The sequence below is a fragment of the Scyliorhinus torazame genome, chromosome 16 (genome assembly GCF_047496885.1).
Source record: "Scyliorhinus torazame isolate Kashiwa2021f chromosome 16, sScyTor2.1, whole genome shotgun sequence".
Classification (NCBI taxonomy): domain Eukaryota; kingdom Metazoa; phylum Chordata; class Chondrichthyes; order Carcharhiniformes; family Scyliorhinidae; genus Scyliorhinus; species Scyliorhinus torazame.
The window spans coordinates 160109880-160137596 of record NC_092722.1 but is presented as its reverse complement, the minus strand read 5'-3'; the positions used below and the strand labels follow the sequence as shown (position 1 = coordinate 160137596).

Genomic DNA, 27717 nt, shown 5'->3' with positions numbered 1-27717 from the left:
AGAGGCTGCACGTTTTGACCGACAATGTGCAAATTTGACATGTTACCCCTTTTACCTTGTGCAAAAATATTTTTTGAGGTTGCGAGCACCTTTGATTTTCTACCCCGCAACCCAAAGATGCGCAGGGTAGGTGAATTGGCCATGCCAAATTGCCCCTTAACTGGAAAGAAAATGAATTGGGTACTCTAAATTTATTTAAAAACCTTTGATTTTTTTTCATCGCAATTGTGCTGTTTTGCGTCTTCCCACTAAACGTTTACACTCCGGTTAATCGGTGTTGACTGGATTTAGGTGCGTGAAACTTTTATCTTCACTGCCGAGCAACGGGAAGGTAGGGGGTCATCTCAACAAGGGGTTAAAATACAAAGCCCCCCCTTGGCAGAACAAACTACGCAGGGGATTTTCCCATAGATAGGGCTCAAAATTGTCCACATTGATGTCAATATATTAAAGTAGCAAGTGTGAAAATTGCAATAAGGTATAAAATAAAGCGATAGAATGAAAGAAGATTGGAGTGGTGAAATCATTGTTCTTAATTCTGTACTGCCATTATGTCTCAAGATTGAATTATATACTGTACTATCTGTTTATAACATACATTAATTAACCTTAACAGAAATATTAAATACAAATACATTGATGTGCAGCATTAACACAGGTTCTAATAATGGCACAGATGTCCTTAACTGCATGGGTTTCCTCCCACAGTCCAAAGATGTGCAGGTTAGGTGAATTGGCCTCGCCAATATATTACCAACGGTTAGGCGCAGGGGAATGGGCCTAGGTAGGGTGGTCTATTGGAGCAGGGGCTGGTGCCAACTTGATGGGCGAAATGACCTTTTTGCAGTGCAGTGGTTCTATGATTTCAATTAACTTACTATGAATTTTATTCAATCATGCCTCACAAAGAAATGGTAAATTAGTTAGATTTTACTATGCCACTATAAGGATAACCCAGTGGGATGGCTTCCACAATGTCTGGTGAGTGAAGATATCACCCAGTGTAATACGGAGTCCTGTCAAATTGACGATTCTGTATTTGATTTCTGACTTGAGTTTCCAGATTTCAGCAATACACCAGTTAACAGCACTGAATTATGCACTCCTTAAGCTTGTAGATGCTGAGCAGTCACGCAAAGGTAGCTGTCTCCTAGAAACTTCGGTTTCGACCTTTTAACGGGCACCAAAAGTGCAAATGTTCCCTAACGTAACCCCCATCTACCACTTGGCCGGCCAGGATGCCGACAAGCCAGCAACCAGGCTGCAAAAGCAGGGGAAGGAAAACCTCGAACCCAGAACAGGGAACCCAACAGGATCGCCAAGGCGGCCCAGCCGATGATAGAGAAACTGATGGCGTTCATCAAAACAGAACTCCAGAAGCGGTGAAAAAGGACCACGGCAACAATAAAGTCAGCTGTAGTTGCCGTGTTGGCCACCATAAAGGACGCAATGGACAGAGTGGAGACTGTGGGGCCTCAAGAGGCAGGGAGAGTGGATTACATCGCTCAAAGCCAAGGTGGCAAGGTTGGTGATTAGTCAGAAGGCATTGAACGGTAAGATAGACGACCAAGAAAATATCTCCCTGGCAGAACTTATGGATTGTTGGGCTACCGGAGGGGAGGAACCTGACAATGTGTGGCATCGAGGCTTGAAAAATATGGTCAGGGTGGAGGGCTTCCCCAAGCCCCCAGAGGTGGATCGGGCCCACAGGACGCTCCAACAGAGACCCAAGTCAGGAGAACCACCACAAACAATGATAGTGAGGCTCCACAGATTCCATGATAAAGAACAGTCCGAGGTGGGCAAAGAGCACGCGGTTGTACTTGTGGGAAGGCATACCATTCGCTTGTATGAGGACATTTGAGCAGACCTGGCCGAGCAGAATTTAATGGGGCCAAATCAGCAATTTAAAAGCACGGTGCGGTTCGGCATGCTGTGCCCCGCCAGACTATGGGTCACATATCTGAGTTCGTAAAGAAGCGGCAGAAATCACCGATCAAGTCTTACTAAGTCATCATTGGGTGGGGGGGGGGGGGGGGGGGGAGGGAAAGAGACTCCAACTGTGTGTGCAGGACCCAAAAAGACATATGCAGCCCTAGAACAGGAGCCAAATCAAGAATGGTGAGAGGTAGCTACTTTCATGGAGCAGAAATGGGGGGGGGGGGGGGGGCGGGCGTTCAACCACTCAATGGAGAAGGAGTTCTCCCACAGACGCCTATTCCCGCATAGACTTCGTACTGGGGAAATGGGAGGAGTTAAATACTGTGATCGTAACTCTGGCCACACTCTGTGCTAATTGGACGACAAAGGGTACTCTGCCGGTTGTGTCCTGTGTTTGTCTTCTCAGGAGGTTGGTGCGGTTTTTTGCTGTGGCGCATTAAATACTGTCAATCGATGAGTTGAGCGCCATATCCCGTTCGTACGAGGGCATCTTTCAGCGTCTGAAGATGTCTGTTACGCTCCTCCTCGTCTGATCTGAGAAGATCCTGTATATACGGAGGGCTTGTCCATAGGAGATGGCTTCTTTAATGTTTCTGGGGTGGAAGTTGGAGAAGTGGAGCATCGCGAGGTTATCTGTGGGCTGCGGTAAAGCGAAGTGCTGAGGTGACCGTCCTTGATGGAGATGAGTATGTCCAAGAATGCAACCGATTCTGGAGAGTAGTCCATGGTGAGTCTGATGGTGGGATGGAACCTATTGACGTTATTGTGTAGTCATTTCAGTGATTCTTCACCCTGGGTCCAAAGGGAAAAAATGCCATCGATGTATCTGGTGTTTAACGTTGATTCAAGGTCCTGTGCGGTGGACTTGTTCAAACTTTTTAAAAATATATATTTTATTAAACTTTTCAAACACAATTTTTCCACCTTACAAATCAACAAAAAAGATAACACAATAACTAATAGATAACATTATTTAAATAAAATAGTTAACTAACAAAGTAACAAAAAATAGTGCGCCCCTCCCCCCCCTCCTCTGGGCTGCTGCTGCTGATGATCTAGTTTCCCTTAACGTTGCGTGAGATAGTCAAGGAATGGTTGCCACCGCCTGGAAAACCCCTGAACCGATCCTCTCAACGCAAACTTCATCCGTTCCAGTTTTATGAACCCTGCCATATCGTTTATCCAGGCCTCCACGCCGGGGGGTTTCGCTTCCTTCCACATGAGTAAGATCCTTCGCCGGGCTACCAGGGACGCAAAGGCCAGAATATCGGCCTCTTTTGCCTCCTGCACTCCCGGCTCATCCGCTACCCCCAAATATAGCTAACCCCCAACCTGGCTTGACCCGGACCGTCACCACCTTTGAAATCACTCTTGCCACTCCCCTCCAGCACTCATCCAGTGCCGGACACAACCAAAACATGTGTGTGGTTCGCCGGGCTTCCCAAGCACCTCCTGCACCTGCCCTCCACCCCGAAGAACCTGCTCAGCCTCGCTCCCGTCATGTGTGCTCTGTGTAGAACCTTGAATTGTATCAGGCTAAGCCTGGCACACGAGGAAGAGGAATTTACCCTACTTAGGGCATCAGCCCACAGACCCTCCTCAATCTCCTCCCCCAGCTCTTCTTCCCATTTTCCCTTCAGCTCCTCTACCAGCGCCTCCCCCTCGTCTCTCATCTCCTGATATATTTCGGACACTTTGCCCTCCCCAACCCATACCCCCGAAATCACTCTATCCTGGATCCCCTGTGTCGGGAGCAGCGGAAATTCCCTCACCTGTTGCCTCGTAAACGCCCTCACTTGCACGTATCTAAAGATATTCCCCGGGGGCAACTCATACTTTTCCTCCAGTGCTCCCAGGCTCGCAAACGTCCCGTCAATAAACAAATCTCTCAATCTTAATTCCTGCCCGATGCCAGCTCTGGAACCCTCCGTCCATCCTTCCTGGGACAAACCTATGGTTGTTCCTGATCGGGGACCACACCGAGGCACCTGTCACACCCCTGTCGCCTCCATTGCCCCCAGATCCTTAAGATTGCCGCCACCACTGGGTTTGTGGTATACCTTTTCAGGGAGAGCGGTAGCGGCGCCGTCACCAGCGCCTTTAGGCTCGTTCCTTTACAGGATGCCATCTCCAGCCTCTTCCACGCCGCCCCCTCTCCCTCCCTCATCCACTTGCGAACCATCGCCACATTGGCAGCCCAGTAATAATCGTCCAGATTCGGCAACGCCAGTCCCCCTCTGTCCCTGCTGCGCTGCAGGAACCCCATCCTTACCCTCGGGGTCTTCCCTGAGCACACAAAACTAATAACACTCCTATCTATTTTCTTAAAAAAGGCCTTAGTGATCAAAATGGGGAGACATTGAAACACAAAAAGAAACCTTGGGAGGACCATCATCTTGACCGCCTGCACTCTGCCCGCCAGTGAGAGCGGTAGCATATCCCACCTCTTGAAATCCTCCTCCATCTGCTCCACCAGCCACTTCAGATTGAGTTTGTGTAAAGTTCCCCAGCTCCTGGCCACCTGAATCCCCAAATATCGGAAGCTCCTTTCCGCTCTCCTTAACGGCAGGCCGTCTATCCCTCTTCCATGATCCCCGGGGTGTACTACGAAAAGCTCACTCTTCCCCATATTAAGCCTATATCCCGAAAAATCTCCAAACTCCCTCAATATCTGCATAACCTCTGTCATCCCCTCCACAGGATCCGCCACATACAGCAGTAGGTCATCTGTGTAGAGTGACACTCGGTGTTCCTCTCCCCCTCTAATCACCCCCCCTCCATTTCCTAGAGTCTCTCAACGCTATGGCCAGTGGTTCAATTGCCAGCGTGAACAGTAATGGGGACAGAGGGCACCCCTGCCTCGTTCCCCTATGTAACCGAAAATACTCCGATCTCTGCCGATTTGGGACTACACTTGCCACTGGGGCCCCATGGAGGAGTTTAACCCAGCTGACAAACACCTCCCCGAACCCAAACCTCCTCAGCACCTCCCATAAATACGCCCACTCTACCCTATCAAATGCCTTCTCTGCATCCATCGCTGCCACGATCTCTGCCTCCCACCCACTGGGGGCATCATTATCACCCCCAACAGCCATCGCACGTTAACATTCAGGTGTCTCCCCTTTACAAACCCTGTCTGGTCTTCATGCACCACCCCCGGGACACAATCCTCGATCCTCATCGCCAGCACTTTTGCCAGCAACTTGGCGTCTACATTCAGGAGCGAGATAGGCCTATATGACCCGCATTGCAGCGGATCTTTATCTCGCTTCAGGATTAATGATATCATCGCCTCCGACATTGTCGGGGGTAGAGTCCCCCCTTCTCTGGCCTCGTTAAAGGTTCTTGCCAACAGCGGGGCCAACAGGTCCACATACTTCCGATAAAATTCCACCGGCAACCCATCTGGTCCCGGGGCCTTCCCTGCCTGCATGTTCCCCAGCCCTTTAGTCACCTCGTCCACCCTGATTAGCACCCCCAGACCTGCCACCTCCTGCTCCTCCACCTTCGGGAACCTTAGTTGGTCCAAAAACTGTTGCATCCCCTCTTTTCCCTCCGGGGGTTGGGACCTATATAGCCTCTCATAAAAGGTCTTAAACACCTCATTTACCTTCCCTGCACTCTGCACCGTATTTCCTGTTTCATCCCTAACTCCCCCTATTTCCCTTGCCGCTATCCTCTTACGAAGCTGGTGGGCCAGCAGCCGACTCGCCTTTTCCCCATATTCGTATCTCATCCCGTGCCTTCCTCCACTGTGCCTCTGCCTTCCCTGTGGTCAGCAGGTCAAACTCCGTCTGAAGTCTTTGCCTCTCCCTATATAGTCCTTCGTCCGGGGCCTCCGCTTATCTTTTATCCACACTCAAAATCTCCCCCAGTAATCTCTTCCTTTCTTTGCCCTCTTTTTTCTCCTTGTAAGCCCTAATGGAGATCAACTCTCCCCTAACCACCGCCTTCAACGCTTCCCATACTACCCCCACCTGGACCTCACCATCATCATTGGCCTCCAGGTACCTTTCAATACATCCCCGCACCCTTTCACAGACTCCCTCATCCGCCAATAGTCCCATATTCAGTCGCCAGAGTGGGCGCTGTTCCCTCTCCTCTCCTAGTTCCAGATCCACCCAGTGCGGGACATGGTCTGAAACAGCTATGGCCGAGTACTCAGTTCCTTCCACCCTCTAAATCAGTGCCCTACTCAAAACAAAGAAATCTATCCGGGAGTATACCTTATGAACATAGGAGAAAAAGGAAAACTCTTTGGCCAACGGCCTAGCAAATCTCCACGGATCCACTCCCCCCATTTTCTCCATAAACCCCTGAGCACCTTGGCAGCTGCCGGCCTTCTTCCAGCCCTGGATCTAGACAGGTCTAACCTTGGATCCAGCACAGTATTGAAATCCCCCCCCGCCCCCCCCCATTACCAGGCTTCCTACCTCCAGGTCCGGGATACATTCCAGCATCCGCTTCATCCCAGTTCGGGGCATATACATTCACCAGCACAACCTCCATTCCCTGAAATCAACCACTCACCATCACATATCTGCCACCGTTGTCCACTACTATATTCCTAGCCTCGAACGACACCCGTTTCCCCACCAATATAGCCACCCCTCTATTTTCTGCGTCCAACCCCGAGTGGAACACCTGTCCCACCCATCCTTTCCTTAACCTAACTCTCCACCTTCAGATGCGTCTCCTGAAGCATGACCATGTCTGCCTTCAGTACTTTTAAGTGCGCAAACACTCGGGCCCGCTTAATCGGCCCATTTAGGCCTCTCACATTCCACGTGATCAGCCGGATTGGGGGCTGCCCGCCCCCCCCCCCCCCCCCCGACTAGCCATCACCTACTCTAGGCCAGTCCCACGTCCAGGACCCGCGCACCCACCAGTCCCCCAGGCGGCACATACCTGTTCCAACCACCTCTTCCCTTGCCAGCTCCCTCTCGATCCCAGCAGCAGCAACCCAGTTATTCCCCCCCCCCACCTCCGCTAGATCCCCATCTAGCATGGTTACTCCCCCCATAATGCTTCCGAAAGTCAGCTGACTCCAACTGACCCCCCCCCCCCCCCCGGTGTGGAACGCTCATCCTCCTGGCGCCTATCTTCCCACCATAATCTACCTAGCGTGGGAAAAAACCTGCGCTTTCCTAGATCAGCCCCGCCCCCTATGGCACAGCTCCCCCTACAGCCCCGTTCCCATTCCCCATCCCCCACCTATGTCCCTTTTTCCACCGGCGCCCACATTTCTCAGTGTCCCCCCGTCAAAGAAAAAAGGGATTCTTCTCTTCCCTTTCCCCTCCCCATCTATCGTCCTGATACGGTGAACCTCCCATTCCCCAATTTACATTTCTGTACATCAACATCGTCATCTCCCCCACAGCATCAGTCCCTCAGTTCTGGTCCAATTTCTCTTTTTGGATGAAGGTCCATGCCTCTTCCGACGTTTCAAAATAGTAGTGTCTATCTTGGTACGTGACCCACAATCGCGCCGGCTGCAGCATCCCAATATTTACTTGCTTCTTGCGAAGCGCCACCTTGGCCCGATTAAATCTCGCTCTCCTTCTCGCCACCTCCGCGCTCCAGTCCTGATACACTTGTATCACCGCATTCTCCCACCTGCTACTCCGTACCTTCTTGACCCAGCTCAAAACAGCCTCTCTATCGGTGAAATCTCACCACTATCACCCTTGGTGGTTCTCCAGCCTTTGGCCACCTTGCAAGGACCCGGTGAGTCCCTTCCACCTCCAGGGGGCCCGAGGGGGCCTCAGCTCCCATTAGCGAATGGAGCATCGTGCTCACATAAGCCCCAACGTCAGCTCCCTCCACTCCCTCGGGGAGACCCAGAATCTGGAGGTTCTTTCTCCTCGATCTGTTCTCCAGGACTTTGAGTCTTTCGATACACCTCTTGTGTAGCGCCTCGTGCGTAGCGCCTCGTGCGTCTCCATTTTTACCGCTAGGCACAGAATCTCATCCTCGTTCTCAGCTGCCTTCTCCTTCACCCCACGGAGCTCTATCGCCTGGGCCTTTTGCGCTTCTTTTAGCCCTTCGATTGCCAACATCGGCGCCAGCACCTCCTCCACACACCGTCTAAGGAATTCCTGCTGATCCGGCCCCCATGTCGTCTGGTCTCCATCCTTCGCCATCTTGCTTCTTCCTTCTCTGCCGCTGCTCCAGAGGAACCTCCGCAATCTGGCCACTACCACCGATCTTTTCCATACACACTAGCGCGGGGGGGGGGGGGGGGGGGGGGGGGGGCTCCTTACTTCGTCACCCCACACTGGGTTTGGTCCGAAAAAATTTCCGTTTGGGCTCCCAAAAAGAGCCCAAAAGTCCGTTAGAGTGGGAGCTGCCGAAACGTGCGGCTTAGCAGTGCATCGCTGCAACCGGAAGTTGCGGTCTTGTTCAAACTTGTGCATGAAGGTGTTGGCATATTGAGATACAAATTTGGTCCCCATGGCAGTTCCGTGTGTCTGGATGAAGAACTTGTTGTCGAAGGTGAAGACATTGTGATCCAGAATGAAGCAGATGAGTTGCAGAATTGCGTCTGGAGATTGGCAGTTGTCGGTGTTGAGTACTGAGGCAGTTGCAGCAATGCTGTCGTCATGGGGGATGCTGGTGTAGAGTGCCGAGACGTCCATTGTGACAAGGAATGTTCCTGGTTCAACTGGTCCATGGGTGCCGAGTTTCTGTAAAAGGTCTGTCGTATCGCAACAGAAGCTGGGTGTTCCTTGTACGATGGGTTTCAAGATGCCCTCAATGTAGCGAGAGGATCTGCTCAGACGAGGAGCGTAACAGACATTTAGATGGTGAAAGATGCCCTCGTAGGAACGGGATATGGCGCTCGACTCATCGATCGACAGTTCCAACGCGCCACAGCAAAAAAAACGCACCACCTCCTCAGAAGACAAACGGGACACAACTGACAGAGTACCCTTCGTCATCCAGTACTTCCCCGGAACGAAGAAACTACAATATCTTTTTTGCAGCCTTCAACACGTCATCGATGAAGACAAACATCTTGCCAAGGTCATCCCCACCCCCCCACTACTTGCCTTCAAACAACCGCGCAACCTCAAACTATTGTTTGCAGCAAACTACACAGCCTTCAGAAAAGCGACCACGACACCACACAACCCTGCCATGGCAATCTCTGCAAGACGTGCCAGATCATCGACATGGGTACCACCATTACATGTGAGAACACCACCCACCAGGTACGTGGTACATACCTCGTGCGACTCGGCCAACGTCGTCTGCCTCATACGCTGCAGGAAAGGATGTCCCGAAGCGTGGTACATTGGCGAGCCCATGCAGACGCTGCGACAACTGATGAACGGACATCGTGCAACAATCACCAGGCAGGAATGTTCCTTTCCAGTCGGGGAACAGCTCAGCAGTCAAGGGCATTCAGCCTCTGATCTTCGGATGGGCGTTCTCCAAGGCAGTCTTCAGGATGTGTGACAACGCAGAATCACCGACAAGAGATGTATAGCCAAGTTGCGCACACAAGTAGGGCCTCAACCGTGACCTTGGATTCATGGCGCATTACATTCACCGCCCCCCCCCCCCGCCCCCCCCCCCCCCCCCCCACCACCATCTGGCCTGGGCTTCCGAAATCCTACCAACTGTCCTGGCTTGAGACAATTCACACCTCTTTAACCTGTGATTATCCCTCTCTCCAGTTGCTCCGTCTGGACCTGTAGACTTAATTACCTGCAAAGACTCGCATTCAAAGTATCGTATTACATCTTTGACTTTGTCTATATAAATGTTTCTGGAACCCACCTCTTCATTCACCTAAGGAGCAGTGCTCCGAAACCTAGTGATTCGAAACAAACCTGTTGGACTTTAACCTGGTGTTGTAAGACTTCTTACAGTTTACAGGTAAGCATGTAGCAAGGGAGAAAAACACACCAAACCTTTGTGGCTCACAGCAGTGCTGCAAATGGATTCAGCCCTGTTCACCACCGTTGCCAGGTTTCAAGAGCAGGGAAACCCAATTCAAATTTAAAACAAAAAGATTAAAATGGAGGCCCACAGCCTCCCAAAATGTTTGACCAATGAACTCACCTCAGAACAGATCGGTCACCTGCTGGATCTGTTAAAACTGGAAGTGAATGGTTCGAGATGGATTTGAACTTCTTACACAATATAAGCACACCCATTTTGGGGTTATAAATGCACAATTAACTAAAAGTCGGTGTTTGAAAAGCAAAGAAAATGGAAGAGGATGCAGTTCCTGTTGAAGAGCTCGTACCAGACCATAAATGCTTCAAATTTTATTTCAACTTTTTCAAATATATTTCTGACTCAATATATTTAAAGACGGCAAATTTAGTAATATGCTCAAGCATTCTGAAGTAGTCAAAGTACAAAATATTTAAGTTCATGTATCTGCATAATTTGTTCATGGAATCTCTTAAACAACCAGCAACAGGAAATTTAAAACATTTTTTTTTTAAAAAACAAAGCACAATTAACTTCTAGGCAACAAGTAGCTGTAATTTTCAATTTTCAAAAATAGAACTGATAAAAATACACAAATGAAGTCAGTAATATTTATTACATTATAAACTGTATAAACTTCCTTAGCCATATGTACAAGAAATCCTCACTTCTCCAAAATTAAATTTTCTAGAGATTTTGGATAAGGCACCTGTAAACATAAAACAAATTGTTAAAGAGTATTATAAAAATGGAGAAGGAAAAGTCAGGAGTTTAATGCAATACTCTTCACTTGACTGGAAGAGAGCACCTCCAACAGAAGAAGCTCGACACCAAAGCAGCGACTTGATTGATACCCCTTCCACAAACATTCACTCCCGCCACCACTGACATAAGTGGTAGCCGTGTGTACCCACACCTCAGTGACTGCAGCGATGCAAGTAGGCAGCTCACCGCCCCCTAAGTAACTAGGGATGGGCAATAAATGAAGGCCTAGCCAGCAAATCCCAAAGCTCTAAATTGTTTTTATTTTTTAAACTGGGACTGTGGCAGACTGCAGAACCTACATAGGCCAGCAGGCAGATGTCATATTTAAAACAATGCAAACAAAGAATGGGGAAAGGAAGCACACCATAAATGTAAGATTTTAAATGGAGCATTGGTGTGCAGATACACTGGACGTTAAAATTTGGTAGCACAATTGGATATGGCCATTTGGATAGTTACTGAAAAAGATAAAAGCGAATACTTTGCATTCAGAAATCAACTTAAAATAGATTTAAATTTTTCATTCTCCATTATTTTTAGTTTTAATCACCTAATTGCTGCAGCCACCTTTCAAGTTTGTTTTAGTATCGCTGTTATAACGATTCCCATACCTGTCGTTAGCATACCAAGGGAAACTTACATGTCCTTATTTCTCATGGTTAATGCCACAGGAGTTCCACTAGTTACTATTAACTAGCCCAGATTTGGTGTTTGCAGCGTCAGCTGATCTCACTGGCAGTATATTGGTGGTGTTGCTGTACCATTTCATGTCTCAATAAAAGCAAGTGATTTTAGTACGAGATGCAAGGTCTTTTGGGGTTGTGCCTTTTCACTATTTGATGAAATCAGCAGTAATATAGTGTAGTCCTGTACTCTTTTCAGTGTACATATTGTAAAAATGTTCAAATGTACAGCCCACTGGCATAAACAGGGTCCAGAGGCGGTAGTACTTGCCTGTGCAGGCTCATTTTTACAGATTGTATGTCCCCAAGACATGAAAGGAAAATAAACAGTTTACACTTTTTTTTAAAGTTATTTAAAAATTGACTTTGAACGAAAAGATGGTTCCTAGATATCACATGATACACTAGATTAGCCACAGTTTCTGGAAATTTCTAACTGCAGTTCCAAAGATTTCCACCCACACCTTTATAAAAACACATTAGAATCCACAAACCCCGCCTAGACGCAGTGACCACTTTTGTCAGGGGTGGCGGAAGTGTTTGTGGAAGGGGTATCAATCAAGTGGGCTGCTTTGGTGTCGAGCTTCTTGTGTTGTTGGAGGTGCACTCTCCAAGGCAAGTGGAGTGTATTGCATTACAATCCTGACCATCTTGCTCCCACGGGGAAGACTGGATTTCAGCCAGAAGCCCAGAAACTAGTTGTTAAGCTGCAGTAAACTAATTAATGAGCAACATCACCTGACCAAACCTTACATTTCCAGCATCATAAAACAGTCTGTTGATTTAATTCCAACCTGCAAACTTCAAACAGCAAGACTCCAGGCTGACAAAGCAGCTTGCTACAAAGTCTGAACCTCTTTGAAGCCTATTTATTTGGCTGCCACTGTTCACTACCTGTCTCGCAGACAAGTCTCTGAATAGTAACCTCATCTCACTGCGCCACCATTATTGTTAAAGGAATTCTGCACCTGCGTGAATTGGAACTTCCTCGGAAGGGAACCGTCCATGGATTTAGACTTCGGCAATCACGTGAACTGACATCCATTTTTATGGTTCTTTTTCCAGTTAAGTTATTCATAGTTGTAAAACCCATCTTTCCTATTCTCTTACTATACAAGTGTGCGTATTTATGTGAAGTTGTGATCATCACCCATCGCTCCGTGAGCCGTCTCTCTTGCCCCTGGTTTGAATATGCAAATAAACTAAACTGCCAATTTAATCTAAAGGGGGTGTGCTGCAAGTCACTTTGAACAAAACGTTTTTGGAGTGCCACAATCTATTTTTAAAAACACTTCTGCTTAGGAATAGACAGAGAGAGAATAAAGGAGTTCAGTTTTGCCTCCTTCTCCTGTCTGTAACAATAAAGACGATCAACATTATTAAGTAGTCTGAATTGTACATTTTATAAAAATGAGGATGTTAAACGGCTACGCACATTAAATATATGAAATAATTTAATCATTCTCCTTGACTGGATGGTGGTATCATTGCATCTGCTATTTCAAATGTATCAATTATTTCCTATAAAATAAAAAGTTTGTATTAGTACAACACTTCCAAAATCATATTTCAACTAAATACAGGCACCTAAATTAATCATGAAAATGACAAGTTTATACAAATAGTTTATACAAAATTTCTGATTTCCAGGTCTAACGTGGTCTACTATAATGGCTAACATTCACTTAACATGCTTAAGAATCCTGCCCTCATTCCACTACCACTTTCCCAACACGAGTAACTTTTTTTCTGCTGCTCCCAAGCAGCATACCAGAACAAAAGAGGTCTGGCGTGGTATTTTACAGATTCACAGTCGCATCAGTTAATGGAAGCAGTAATAGAATCAGAATAAGTGGATATGTTATCTGAAAACTTATGGCATTCATGTCATCCTACACTGGCGTATGCACCGCTTCAAAAAAACTGAGTAAAAACCATTACATTACAACAGGATAATTTAGAATAAAAGCTCCCTGAATATGATTTGGTTAAAAGATTTTCTCGCTTTTCAGTGACTGGACCTACCTTCCATTCCTGGTGACTCAAAGAAATAACTGTCTGCTGCCTTTGTTGTTGCGGCCTTTCATTATCCACACCTTCATTTACTGGCTCTTAAAAATAAGATCAAAATTAAAAATCCTTTGATAATACAGGGATACCCAAGATTTCTTTGGGGATTGTTATTGCATTCACAAACACCAAATGATAGAGATGAATAATAACTATGCCTGTAACTTAAGTTTGAATCTGTTCATGCTGACTGGTTTAAAGACTACACAATGTGAACCTTAGGTACTTATGCAGCAGACTCAGTTTACAGAAATAATCCATGAGATCGCAATGGTGTGGCACAGTGGTTAGTACTGCTGCTTCACAACGCCAGGGACCCAGGTTCAATTCCGACTTTAGTTGACTGTCTATGTTGAGTTTGCACTTTCTCCCCATGCCTGTGTGGGTTTGTTTCCTCCAGGTGCTCTGGTTTCATTCCGCAGTCCAAAGATGTGCAGGTTAGGTGGGGTTACGGGACTAGGGTGGGGTAACTGTCCGTGAAACTTAAAAAATAATAATTTAGAGTTCTTTTTTTCCAATTAAGGGGCAATTTAGCATGGCCAATTCACCTATATCTTTTTGGGTTGTGGTGGTGAGACCCACGCAGACACTGGGAGAATGTGCAAACTCCACACGGACAGTGACCTGAGGCCGGGATTGAACCCGGTCCTCGGCGTCGTGAGACAGCAGTGATAACCACTGCTCCACCGTGCCGCCCCTCGCGGGTCGGTGAAACTTGATGGGCCAAATGGTTTTCTTCTGCACTGTAGGAATTCTATGGTTCCAAGGCTGCAGGCCCACATAAATAGCTTGTATAGTTCACCAAGTAACATCGCAATAGTCCTAGAGGGCCATAGGCTGCTTTCCCCTTTGAGGGGGAAGAGCTGACGGGTGGTGATTTAACCAGAGGATCACCACATCTAAGGCGAGGGGCAAGGTTGAGAAGGTGGGCCTTCATGAATAAACTCCACCAGTATGGGAACTGAACCCATGCTCTTGGCCTAGCTCTGCATCACAAACCAGTTGTCCAGTTGAGCTAAATTTTACATTCTCATCCTCCCATGGACACGCCGCTCCATATTTCTAACTCCCTCCACAAATCTCTCCAGATACTGCATTCCACCAATTCTGATCTCTTGTGCATTCCAATTTTAATTGCAGCCAGGCCTTTAGCTGCCAACTCTGGAATTTCCTTCATCACCCTCTTTGTCTCTGAGACAGTCCTTTAAATCTGCCTCTTTGTTCAAGCTTTTGGTCACATGGCTCCTTATGTGGTGCAGTGTCAAATTTTGTATACTTCACCCGATACCGGTGTCTATGTATTTAGATTGTGGACCTTGTGTTGCCCTATTATGTATTTTCAGTGTTATTTTCTTTTATTTTCATGTACTAAATGATCTGTTTGAGCTGCTCGCAGAAAAAATACTTTTCACTGTACCTCGGTACACGTGACAATAAACAAATCCAATCCAACCCAAATGTCTTGGGATGTTTTCCTTTGTTAAAAAGGATATTATAAATGCAAGTTGTTGAAGCCATTGTCTTGCCAGGATATGATTCTAGAAAGTGTGAGAATTCGTCAGCACCTTGCTTCGTGGGCCTAGGTAGATATCAGTAGGCTATTTTGCAAGAGCATATCAGAGCTAAACCGGAAAATAAGGACATCAGGATTACTGACCATTAGGAGAAAGAATATTCATTAATTAACCTCTCTACTACGCAGGGACAATGGGGGCCAAATGGAGGACCCCATTGATGGCTTCCAGAGATCACCTAACTTAGTATAGACAGAAACAAACCAGGTGCCTCCATGGCTATAAAGCTTCATGATACACTTGGTGGTACCTTTACTCAACAAATTATAAAGGAATCTATAATTCTAGTCCTGTTCAAGTAGAAGATCGTACACATGGAGCAGAATAAATAGGTTCGGCAGAATGTGTTATCCGCAAGCTGAACCACTGAACACCGATCGCAACGGTTGGCTCCATAGAAGATATATAATGAAGACTGCAACTATACTCTAAAATATACACAACATATAAACCTAATCATTAAAAAATATATATCCAATAAATTGGTCCACTGTGTTTGCAAATAGGACGACTTGGACATTTATTGATATTCCAGCTCATTCTTATTACAAATTACATTTCATGTTAGAAGCTGTCTCAAGACTCCTGATAAGCATTAAAGAATATTTTTTATTCTTTCACAGGGTGCAGAAGTCACTTGCGAGGCCTGCATTTATTGCCCATCCCCAATTGCCAAAGGTGGTGGTGGGGCAGTAGTGGTGCAGTGATTAACACTGCTGCCTCACGGCGCTGAGGAACCAGGTTCGATCCTGGGTCACTGTCCGTGTGGAGTTTGCACGTTCTCCCCGTGTCTCCGTGGGTCTGACCCCCATAACCCAAAAGATGTACAGGATAGGAGGATTGGCCACGCTAAATTGCCCCTTAATTGAAAAAAAGATGTAGTCAGTGACCCCTTTGCCATGAAATGGTTATCACGGTCCAAATTGTAAGAGAAGGTGATGGTGAGCTGCCTCTTTGAACCACTGCAGTCCATGTAGGAACATCTACAGTGCTCTTAGGGAGGGATTCCAGGATTTTGCCCCAGTGACAGTGAAGGAACTGCGATACAGTTCCAAGTCAGGATAGTGTGTGGGCTGGAGAAAAACATAGGTGGTGGTGTTTCCATGCACCTGCTGCCCTTGTCCTTCTAGCTGTTAGATATAGGAGGTTTGGAAGGTGCTGTCAAAGGAGCCTTGGTGAGTTGCTACAGTGCATCTTGTAGATTGTACACACTAGGCTGTTCAAGTAAGTTAATGAATGATATTGAAACCAGAGTAATTGTTTTCAAATACAAGGGAAAGGGCTTGCATTTAAATAGTGCATTTCATAACTCCAGGGTACCCAAAACAGTCCTAGCTGACCATTTGTGCACAGCTGGGTTACAAAATCAGAAAACGGATACATGACCAAATAATATGTTTCAGTGACATCAGTCAATGGATAAATATTGGCCAGAACATCAAGAGAATGCACATGCTCCTCTTCAAATAATGTCATGGGATTTAATTACCTTTGCAATAAAAGTCAGAAGTCCTTATATGTATGAAATATGCATTCTCAGCAATTATTATGGTGTATGCTGAGACCAGCTATAAAATAAATTTGACAAATTGCTAGAGTAACTTACCTATGATTGGTAATTTGTCTTGGTCAAGTCCAATGGCTGCAAAACCATCCTGAAAAGACAGTATACCATAATTTCAAATAGTAGCTAATAATTTAAGAGTTGGGACTGGATTGGATTCCAAACTAAGAGGAAATATGACTCCTTGATAGGGAGAGTTTCACACCACAGAGTGCAACACCAGTGGGTCAACATACCAGGTTTAAATGTAGACAAAATGGCTTGAATCCACAAGACATTTACAATCCCAATGATCCCTCCCATACTCACTAAACATTTATCCAAGGTGGAAGAAAGCTTTTCAGTAACCACATCCAAAAGCAAGTACAAAGCAGTGTCACAGCCAGAGACAATACTGCTCTGAGCAAAAGCTGCAATATAAATGCAGCATTCTGTGCAGTTGGGAAGCCTCTTTTTTTCACAAACATGAATCCTTAGGAAGTACAGCACAGGAAATAATTATTTTAAAAATATTTTCCTGAGATAATTTCCCAATCTGCACGGCATAGCTGGTCTCAGCTGGGCCTGCAGCCATGACACTAAAATCAATTTCAACTGGGTTAGAGGAGGGACAGTAATCAGAAGCGAAACCAATGAACTTGCCTAGGTATGGTTATCAAATGAAGATTGCTCCAAACTCAACCATGACACTGCTACAACAGACTAGCCTAAATTCTCAAACAAAGCATTACAAGGATAACCATGAGACTACAAGGTTACAGACATGTTGCAAGGTAGATTCTTCCCTCCTACACACAAGGATTTGACATATTTGTGGAAAAGGCATTTTTGTGCAAGCAGTTGTCCTTCAAGTCAATTATGTATATAACACTTACCCTCACAATGAAGGAGACATGGAATATGTTCTCCACAGTCCGCGCATAAGAATGTGGATCAATTACGAAGTCAAAAAAATTGATCGGTGTAGCAGCTGTAGAAGATAATATGTTTAAGAAATTAATGTCTTCCAGAGAGTGACATTATCTCAAAATCCAAATCCTTTGAGCAAATGCCTAATTTCAGTGGAAATCAGCTTAAAAACCTACAAAGTGTCACGAAAGCCATTGAACATGACATATACTACCTGACAACAATGCTTGCAAGTGTTGTTGACCACAAACTGTTAGTGAAGTAGAGGTGAATAAATTATACATGATTAAAGTTAAAAGTTTTGTTTGATTATGCGGAGATATTTGAACTGTGATACAAGAATATGTTGAAATACAGCAGTGGTGTTCATGTGCTTGCTACAAGTCAGGTATGTTGTTCTTTTTGAAAGTGGGTCAGAGACCAGACTGCTCAAAGTAGATGAGAGAAATGTGAAGAATGATGGGATAAAGATATGTGCAGCAACTGAGGAAGGTGTGATAAAAGATATCTGCAGCAAATAGTTCCCACCATAAAATACTGAATGCAAAAGGTTACTTTATGAGCAAAGTAACCTCTAACCAATTCAGCTTTTCATTGTTGCATTATTAAATCATGGGTACTCTATTGATGATGGAGGCAGGAGGGTAAATGCAGCTATGTGCAAGATCAAGGGAATCAGACTGCTGACAGCAAGCTGAGATTGGGAGTCGCTCTTTTAAGTAAATCAAAATAATCATACAGGAAGAGCAAGGTTATGCAACAAAGAATAGTACAATTAAAATAAATGACTGTTAAGGAGTGGCTAAAAAAGTGAATGGAAAAACAAATGACAGAAAGAATGGCAACACTTTTAGAGAGTTCTTTATGCATAGTGATATTGTGAACACTGAAATTCTGAGTAATAGTAAAGACCTTTCAGTAAAGCTTCAATTACATTTATTACTACAGTTGACAGAAAAATACAGTTCTAATTTGCATCACTCAATAACTTTAAACTCTGCCTTGAACAGCAATGACAAAGATTGCTTTAGAGGTATATCTACAGTTTTAAAGAGTAGCATCACGGATTCAGCAGTTAGCATGCTGTGTACACCATACTCACGGTCAGATTTGAAGTACTCCTGCAATAGTCCCAAGATCCTCTCGACTTCTTTTTCAGTGGCTTCTTGGTGAGATTCATCCATTTTCTTCAACTTTTTTTTGTAAATAAAATAATGATTCAAAAATCAAATCATTTCTTAAATTTAAAAAAAATCTCAATAATTACATTTGCCCAAAACCAAACATCCCCAAGCTCCACAGCTCAAATTTTCTACTACCATTTTAAATTCCAGTTATTTATTTTTTCTTTTTACACTCTGTACTCCTGTTTTCATTGGCAGACATGGCAGTTCTCAGCATTGTGCTCATTGGCAGAGGACACGGAGTGAATTTACCAACTTTATCAAACTTTGGACAGCTCCAAAATCAACCTGCCCCAACTCATTTTACATGAGTCAAAGAACACGCTCTGATGTCATCACTCTGGCCTGGATTTAAACCCGGTCTTAGAAATTCTCTAAGTCAATCAATAGTTAATTCATACAACAAAATCTAATGCTTTATGTAGAAGTCGTCAAAAATATTGTCTCCCAAGAATGAAAGAACTTGCATTTATGCAAGACCAAACCAGTAGTTTAATTCTGTCCAGATTAGTGACAAGAAAGTTTCCTTACTTCTCAAATAAGAAAAAGAGCTGGCTGGCAAAGCACATTAACCTGAAGATGTCCTAAATCCCTTCCCAGACAATAATTTTTTTTGACGCGTAATGACTTGTTAACCATAAGAACTGTAATAAATGCAAGGAAATATGATATCCAGTTTGCATACAAGATCCTAGAAACAACAATAAATTAATGAATGGATAATCTATTCAAAGGATGTCAATTGAGGGTTATATGTTGATTAGGTCACTGGGAAAAATTACCTGCTCTTCTTCAAATGGTGCCTCAATACTTTAACATAACATTGAGGGAACAGACAAGACCACTTTTTAACATTTCATCTGAAACGTGGCACCTCATGCAACAACCCCATATTAATGTACTAAGAGCGAGTCTGGAATATGTGAAGTCTTTGGAATAGGGCTTGAAAGCACAGCCTTCAAGTCTGAGGGCACTGGTGATGGCTCCGCATCCGTTCTTGCCGGCCAAATACTCTACGAGTCCAGTGGTGGTTGCCTCGTTAAGAGTTTGGAATCAGTTTAGGTAACATTTTAAGCTGGAGGGTATGTCGCTGGGGTGCCAATTGTGGAAATCATAAATTTATTCCAGCGAGGTTGTATTCGACATACAGGGTGAAGGAATGAGAGGGGATAGAGAGGTTTAGGGACCATTTTGTGAAGGGTAGATTTGCAGAGTTAGAGAGCTGGTGGAGAAATTTCAGCTCCTGAGAGGGAGTGGATTCCGGTACTTGCAGGTGAAGAATTTCATGAGGAAGGAGCTGGGCTCGTTTCCACGATTACCGCCCCCTGTGTTGCTAGAAAAGAGTGTCTGAGGATGAGATAGGGGAGGGCAAGATCTCCGATACTGGAGGGTGAGAGGATAAAGAGGAAGTGGAAGGAGAAATTGGGTGGTGCATTTGAGAGGGGGGGGGGGGGGGGGGGGGGGGCAGATTTGGAGTGAGGCCTTGCGTAGGATAAACTCGACCACCTCATGTGCGAGATGGAGTTTAATTCAATTTAAAGTGGTGCACAGAGCACATATGACAAAAACACATATGAATGGGTTCTTTCCAGAGGTGGAGGACAGACGCGAGAGGTATTTAAGGGGACCGGCGAACCACACAAACATGTTCTGGTCCTGTACAAAATTGGCGGGATTTTGGGAAGAGCACAACCACTGAGCCAGACTGATGTATTTTAAAGTCGAACTCCAATTGCACTGAGGTGATAGTTGTGGGCTTTCTTTTTCAGTGTTTTTATTTATAACAGAGTGCCTCATTATCCAGTGCTGGCTGCTAACATATGTTGACCCTACAGGTGATCATCACTCAAGAATATCAGTCACAATCCGGAAGCCTCACAATACGGTCTTGCCAGCATCACGTACATTCCGAGTACAAATCAAAGCACTGACTGTAGAAGTCTGAATATAATCCATTGCAACAATTAAAAATAGGTTGCTTTCTGTAAATTAATACTCCAACATACTGCCACAGCACCCAATGTTGCAAATATATTCGTCAAATGAACACGAATAGGCTGCTTGTGAGACTCTGTGGAGTTTGCACGTTCTCCCCATCTCCGGATTCCTCCCACAGTCCAAAGAGGTGCAGGTTAGGTGGATTGGGTATGTCAAAATTTCCCCTTAGTGCCAAAAGATGTCACGGTTAGGCAGGTTGCAGGACTAGGGCTAGGGCTAGGTCGGGTGCTTTTTCAAAGGGTTGGTGCAGACTTGACGGACCAACTAGCCTCCTTCTGCACTGTAAGGATTCTATGGTTCTATGACATTGGTGTAAAGTGGGCCAGACCAGGAGGGCATACTTCCCTAAAGGAAATCACAGAAATGTAAGTGAACAGAAGGAACCTTCAGTCCACCCTGTCTGCACCAACTCGCCAAATAAGCAGTTCCATATTGGTGAACCAATTTGGATTTTAGAAGTGAAAAATCCAGCAGTTTTCAGAGTCAATGTTTCCCCGTCCCCTCTGCTGCTCCCAGCCCACAACTTACGAAATTTAATGAAATTCAATTTATGAAGCTATATAAACTCAACACCTTTCAGTTGCTCATCTAACAGTTTAATCACTGCACTACCATAATCTAGATGGTTTCTACATAAGACTTGCGGTTCCAGAATCACAGTATAGAAAATGATGGGAGATTTTGAAGTGTGAACTCAATGGATCAATGTTGGTCCCCGGTCCAAAACATTACCATGTTATCACACATTACCATGTTATCAGGCCACAGAGAACTTCAGTGAATAATTTTGATTGCTCTACAACAGGCAGTCAAACACGGGGGTGCGACCTGTGAGTGGGTCGCGGGCGGGTGTCGGGAGGGTCGTCCGTCGCGGCGCTCCCGATTGCGCAAATCTGCGCGCAACAGCCGCAGCAACCGGCTGTTAATAACGACGGCTGCAAGGGGCCTTCAAAATGGCCATGAACATGTAAACAAATGCGGCCGCACTGCGCATGCGTGCCCAATCATCGGCGCGCATGCGCAGTGCGGCCACTTTTTTTTTTTAAAAACGGCCGCAGCTTTTTGTTTTACAAGTTCGGGGTGGTTTTATTCATTTATTTTATTTTTATTTTTTACAATTTCAGGTCGGGGGTTTATTTGATAAAATTTTAGAGGAAAAAATGCAGAACTTTGGACAGATGGCGACTCCATACTTTCCGACACCGGAAGGCTTTACCTTCATCCAACAGGTTTCATTGGAGGAGCGCATACGAGGGTCAAAGGGACCCAAAACCATTTCCTCCATTTTTGTCAGCAGCAAACAAGGTCAGAGAAAATGGTGGGTCGCGCAGGTCAGCCCGCGAGGGTTGCGAATGTCGACCGGGGTGGGTCCTGAAGGTTGGTAAAAATGGGTCCCCGGAAAAAAGTTTGAAGAACACTGCTCTACACAACATTCTTTGCATTTGTGGTCAGCACAGAATCCAAGATTTTCAGGTGTAAAAAACAGCCCAGGCTTGAAGTCATGAAATGCAAATCTTCTGCAAGTTGGCAGAAAATGAACAAACCTGTGTAGGCATTATTCTATGTTCTTCCTTCGTCGGGACCCTCTTCTGCCTCTCAGTTCTCTGTCGTGGAACTGGAGGTTCACTTTTGAAAGACCCCAGCCTACACCAGAAGATAGATATGGTCAAGTCATGGTCAAGTATTTTTTTTAAAAGGCAGACTTGTACGTAAATAGCACCTTTCACAACCTCAATTTGCTAAAGCAGCACAGCCAATGAAGCACTTCTGAAATATAGTCAGGCTTGTATTGTATTTGGACTGCAGCCAAGTTAAAAATTACTACAGGTAACAGGAGGGAAATGTGCTCAACTTACATAAAATGAAAGGCCGGAGCTCTTTTAAAATATTTTTCCGTTTCATTTCCCAGTTTGGTCCAAGCATCTTTAGGAAGCCACCCTGCAGCTTCGTCATCATCATCGCTCCCTTCAGTTTCCAGTCGATTCAAGCCCATGAATGTTAACTGCACAGAAATAATTTATACCCAACGTTATTATAATTGCCATTTGATTTTGGTGTCTAAGTGAAAAAATATAAACTAATTTATTTTGGTATTAAATTGTAAAATAACTTGTGGTATTGTGATTCATGTACTAATTCTAACAAACATTTGATGGAAAAATGCTAGATTCTGGATTGTGTTCTCCAGCTGTGTATTTCTCCTCCATAGTCTAGAGATGGAAAGCATATTAAATCAGGTGATAACATTACTCTTCAATTTAACACAAGATGTTGCGATAATCTTAAATATGATCTAGCATAAAACCAGCAAAGGCTCCTTCTAGGCTGTGAATATCTAGGATATGAATGCTATTGCCTATAATTTAAATCTTTGTGAAACAATATGTTAAGTCAACACTTGTGTTTAAGAAAACAATACTGGAAATTAGAAACTAATATTTCTATAACACATTCAATCAATCCAACAATTGCTCTCAAAAGCCAAAACCATCAAGATAATTATCAAATTGTGTTAAAGATGTTGGGTGGGTACAGTAATCACAGCTACAATCAGGACTGGCTCTAATCATGGTAATTACACAAGTTGCTAAGCAGTTGTACGAAATGAAATAAAGCAGAATGAAACAATTCCACCTTGGACGTTCAGGAAGAATTTGGAAACGCTTCAAATTTATTTTTCCAGTACTTTTGTGTGCAATGAAAACTTACCAGTTCTTCTGCAAAGACAGATGGGTCAAAAACCATCATATCTGTGTGTAACTGATTAGCTTTCTCTTGACCCAGATTTGTTGCAAGCACTAAAAACTGTGCATCCAGGGCTGCTTCACGTGTCTGTCGGACTGAAAGGTGCATAATAAGGCATAATTAGTAGTTTTTAGTGTTCAAACTCATGAAGTCCCTGTGCCATATAATTCAGCTCCTGAACAGTCACCATAAATCTATGGGGTTGCAAAACAAATACAAAATGTCCAACCACGAAGGATATTAAGGGGGGGGAAAAAAGTGTACATTGCAACAGGAGTTTTAGCCAAGTTAAAGATCACACATTCATCAGTTACAGTCTATATTTTTAATTATTGTCCAAACAGAATATTAGCTAGTGTGAGGGTGCACAGTGGTTAGCACTGCTGTCTCAGTACCACAAACCTCAATTCCGGCCTTGGGTGACTGTCTGTGGGGAGTTTGCACTTTCTGCCCGTGTCTGTGAGAGTTTCCTCCGGGTGCTCCGGTTTCCTCCCACAGTCCAATTAAGTGCAGATAAGGCGGATTGGCCATGTAAAATTATTAATAATAATAATAATAATAATAATAATAATAATAATAATCGCTTCTTGTCACATGTAGGCTTCAATGAAGTTTCATAGAATGTACAGTGCAGAAGGAGGCCATTCGGCCCATCGAGTCTGCACCGGCTCTTGGAAAGAGCACCCTACCCAACCCCACACCTCCACCCTATTCCCGTAACCCAGTAACCCCACCCAACACTAAAGGCAATTTTTGGACACCAAGGGCAATTTAGCATGGCCAATCCACCTAACCTGCACATCTTTGGACTGTGGGAGGAAACCGGAGCACCCAGAGGAAACCCACACACGCACAGGGAGGATGTGCAGACTCCGCACAGACAGTGACCCAAGCCGGGAATCGAACCTGGGACCCTGGAGCTGTGAGGCAATTGTGCTAACCACTCTGCTACCATGCTGCCCTACTGTGAAAAGCCCCTAGTCGCCACATTCCAGTGTCTGTTAGTGGAGGCCAGTACGGGAATTGCCCCCTAGTGTCCAGGGATATGCAGGTTAGATGGGGTTATTGGGTTGCAGGGATAGGGTGGGGATGTGGGCCTAGGTAGGGTGTTCTTTCAGAGGGTCGATACAGACTTGATGGACCGAATGGCCTCCTTCTGCACTGTACAGATTCTATGATTCCATATTAGTAAGTTTATTTGGTTTGGCACACATCAAAAATGTATTTCTCGTCATTATTTTGGATTTCATTGTACTGACAGCTTTTCTTTGTAATATTGAATATTAATAAAGTGTACTCACCATTCAAAAACAGTTTGTTAGCTTCTTCAAGTGCTTCTGTTAATTTGTTACTGTTGGGTCTAATCATATCCTCTCGATTCTCTGAAACATTGAGGTGGGAAAATGTAAATCCGAGAACAACATTAAAAAAGAATGCTGCATGTGAATCCATGGACAAATCTATGGGGATAGAGAGATGAGGCCATGGCAGGATACAAATGTGCAAATAGGAATTTCAGATGTAATTTAAGAGATTGGGAACCCTCCAGGTTTGGACTTATCCAAAAGGTATCCAATTCATGACCCCTAGATACACAGAGATGCAAGCAACAAATTGACAACATAAAGCAACGAGAAAAGAACCACAGGTTTAGGTGGATTAGAATGCTAAATTGCCCCTTAGGGCGAGGTTCCAGAGTGGGGGATTGGGTCGAGGTAGGGTGATCTTTCAAAGGGTCGGTGCAGACTCGATGGGCCGGATGGCCTCTTCTGTACTGTAGGGATTTTATGATGTTTCTGTTAATAGTGCCACAATGAAAACCTAATTTAGCTGTGGTAGAGTTCTGATCATGCACCCCTGGATAAGAGGCATAACAGGGGACAAAAAGGCATGAAGTCAACCAGGAATCTTCGTTCATGCACAAACTAATGTTTTAGGGGGGAAAAACGAATGAACATCTTGCAGTGGGTAGAAGCTTGCGGAACTGCAGCTCTACATTGAATATCTTAAAGGCAGTAATCACAGGATTACTCCCAATGACATACATTGTGGTCCACATAAAAACAGATTAAATCTATTCCTGTAACACTGGACCAAGTTCTTAAGCTGGGAAACTGTTCAGACACCAGGCTTCACACAAGTCAGATTGGTGTCCACATCCCAGTTACAAGGCAGTGGGAAAATTTGAACTAGTACGGTAGGGAAATTTTACAGGCTCTCAGGATCACATTTGTCCATTTTTCACTGAAAGTTATAAGCCAGCTGCCCTGTCCATTATTAATCTTCCTGCTAGAGCATCATGATATGGGTAAGCCAGCTTCACTGCCACAGGAGCAGATAACCCACAACAAAAAACAGAAACTGGGCAGTCACAGCGTCTGTGAAGACAGAATGGGGCTAACGTTTTCAGTCTGGATGACACTTTGTCAAAGCTTTATCCAGACACGCTGAGATTGTCCAGTAGTAGCTGTTTTTTGGTTCGGATTTCGAGCATCCACACAGTCATTTGCTTTCAGACAATTGCCTAAACCGTGATGCAGATGTGGGCGACTGAAGAGCCAGGAAATTGGCCTGAGATACTGGAGCTTCCATAGATAAGATATATTTCTGATTTTTTAAAAACGTGTTAAAGTAAGATGGGAAACAGGTGGGGAGGTGGCGTTGAAACTAGGAAGAGATCAGCCATGATCTGATTGCATGGTGGAGCAAGCTCGAGGGGAATTGCCGACTTCTGCTTCTAATTCCAATGTTCCCATTCTCGCTGAGCGCAGTGGTCATGGATTTATGTTCCTATTGATCTTTTTACATTGGTCGGTTTGTTTTTTGCTTCGTGGTTAAGTTCGCGTTTGTTTGATCACCGGGGAGTGGTGGGGGTCGACCCAAGGGTCTCCTTGTGAGAATGGGGGGAGCGGAGGGCAAGGAGTCAGTTTAGCCGCTCCAGAGTCGAATGGCCGGCCGGGCTCTCGCTCACTCACGCTGGACACTGTTGATGAGTTCCCGGTACTGGTGCCTCAGCATCCTCCGGCGGTTCGGGTCGTCGTCCCGCTCCCCGTACGGGATGCCGCCGTCGGCCAGCTCGTCCTCCTCGGTCATGGTGCAGTCCGAGACGGCCGAGTTCCGCCTGCCACGCTGCGACTCTCCCCCGCCGCCCGCCGTCCCGTTCGAGGTGCCGGGCAGCGAGCGCTGTGCCCCGCGCACTCGGCTTCTACCCTCGGCCATTTTCCCCTGGCGGAGGCGGCGCCCGCTGATGGCGTCACCCTCGTATAACGTCACCAGCTCCCGTCAACCCCCGGAACGACGGGGGACGCGCTGACGTCACCAAGTTGCGCCGGAAGATAACGTCTAAACTTCTAGCCCCAAAGAAATAAAGAAGGGCTGGAAATACTCCGACCGGGCGATGGACAACACTTCATCAGAGCTGGGGGTGGATGGAAACGGAATGACTTTCATGGAGGAGGGTGGGAAAAAAAGAGTGGGAAAAGAACACAAAGGGCAAAGAATGGGAGATATTAAAATGACAACATGGTTGGTAGGCGCAGAGCCACAGGGGGGAGTTATGGGACAGGTTAAGGTGGATCCAGAGGAGCTGGAAATGGTGTGATAATGAACAATTAGGGAAGTAATGTTTAGGCTGACGCAATGCGAAAAAAAGGAAACAATATGGGGGGATTGGGAATTACAGGTGGTAATCCAGTGTTGAGTTCAGAAGGCTATAAAGTGCCTAATCAAGAGATGAGTTGCTACTTCTTCAGCTTCGGTTGAACTTCAATGGATTTTTCCTGAGGTGGAGCATTTCAATTATGAAGAGAGGCTGGCTAAGACTGGAATTGTTTTCCTTAGAGCAGAGTATGGCGATACGCCTGTAAGCAATGTCATAGATAGCTGGTGGTGCAACCTCCAACCAGCAGGTGGTGGTACGGACACACTGCGATCTGACGGTGGTCATGTGACAAGGCACTCCAATATAAGTGGGGCACACCCGCTTATCGGAAGTAGGTTTTAAGACATACAAGTGGACAGTCATGCCTAAGGTAGTTTCAGAGGAGTACAAAGAAACTCCATGATAACTTGCTCTGTATAAGATCACTATCTTACCACGTGATTCAATAAAGGTCCTGGTTTGGACAAGTCTCAAGTCATTTGGTAGATTCCTTGCTAGACTTTGAACACCGAACGCAACATGGTACCAAGAGTGCTGAAGATTTGAAGATAATGACGGCAGCGGAGATCCTCGAGGACGCCAAGGATGAATGGGAAGACATTGATGCTGAATAGAATCATAGAATTTACAATGCAGAAGGAGGCCATTTGAGTCTGCACCGGCCCTTGGAAAG

At 45.3% G+C, this 27717-nt stretch overlaps 1 protein-coding gene across 2 annotated transcripts; it reads right to left on the bottom strand.

The window, feature by feature from the left end:
- Positions 1-10210: 10210 nt before the first annotated feature.
- nsmce4a (NSE4 homolog A, SMC5-SMC6 complex component) lies at positions 10211-26634 on the bottom strand. Of its 2 annotated transcripts, XM_072479315.1 has the most exons (11): positions 26359-26634; positions 24685-24765; positions 23348-23478; positions 22495-22640; positions 22183-22282; positions 18559-18649; positions 17423-17517; positions 16590-16638; positions 13365-13450; positions 12775-12860; positions 10211-10600 (listed from the first exon to the last, which is right to left on the bottom strand). In XM_072479315.1, exons 1-10 carry the CDS (start codon positions 26600-26602, stop codon positions 12798-12800), a joined length of 1086 nt encoding a protein of 361 aa, XP_072335416.1. In that variant the 5' UTR covers positions 26603-26634; the 3' UTR covers positions 10211-10600; positions 12775-12797. The 2 variants fall into 2 exon arrangements, with proteins under 2 accessions (XP_072335416.1, XP_072335415.1); XM_072479314.1 differs by having other exon boundaries at positions 10211-12860; positions 26359-26633.
- Between the last annotated feature and the right edge of the window lie 1083 nt (positions 26635-27717).

Excerpts from the sequence above, each read along its gene's own strand:
- nsmce4a (XM_072479315.1), bottom strand. The coding sequence starts at position 26,602 with ATGGCCGAGGGTAGAAGCCGAGTGCGCGGGGCACAGCGCTCGCTGCCC. Across the intron at positions 17,518-18,558 it reads GGAGTACTTCAAATCTGACC|CTGCTACACCGATCAATTTT; the intron begins GTGAGTATGGTG and ends TATCTTCTACAG. Across the intron at positions 16,639-17,422 it reads ATGTCTCCTTCATTGTGAGG|GATGGTTTTGCAGCCATTGG; the intron begins GTAAGTGTTATA and ends CTGTCTTTTCAG.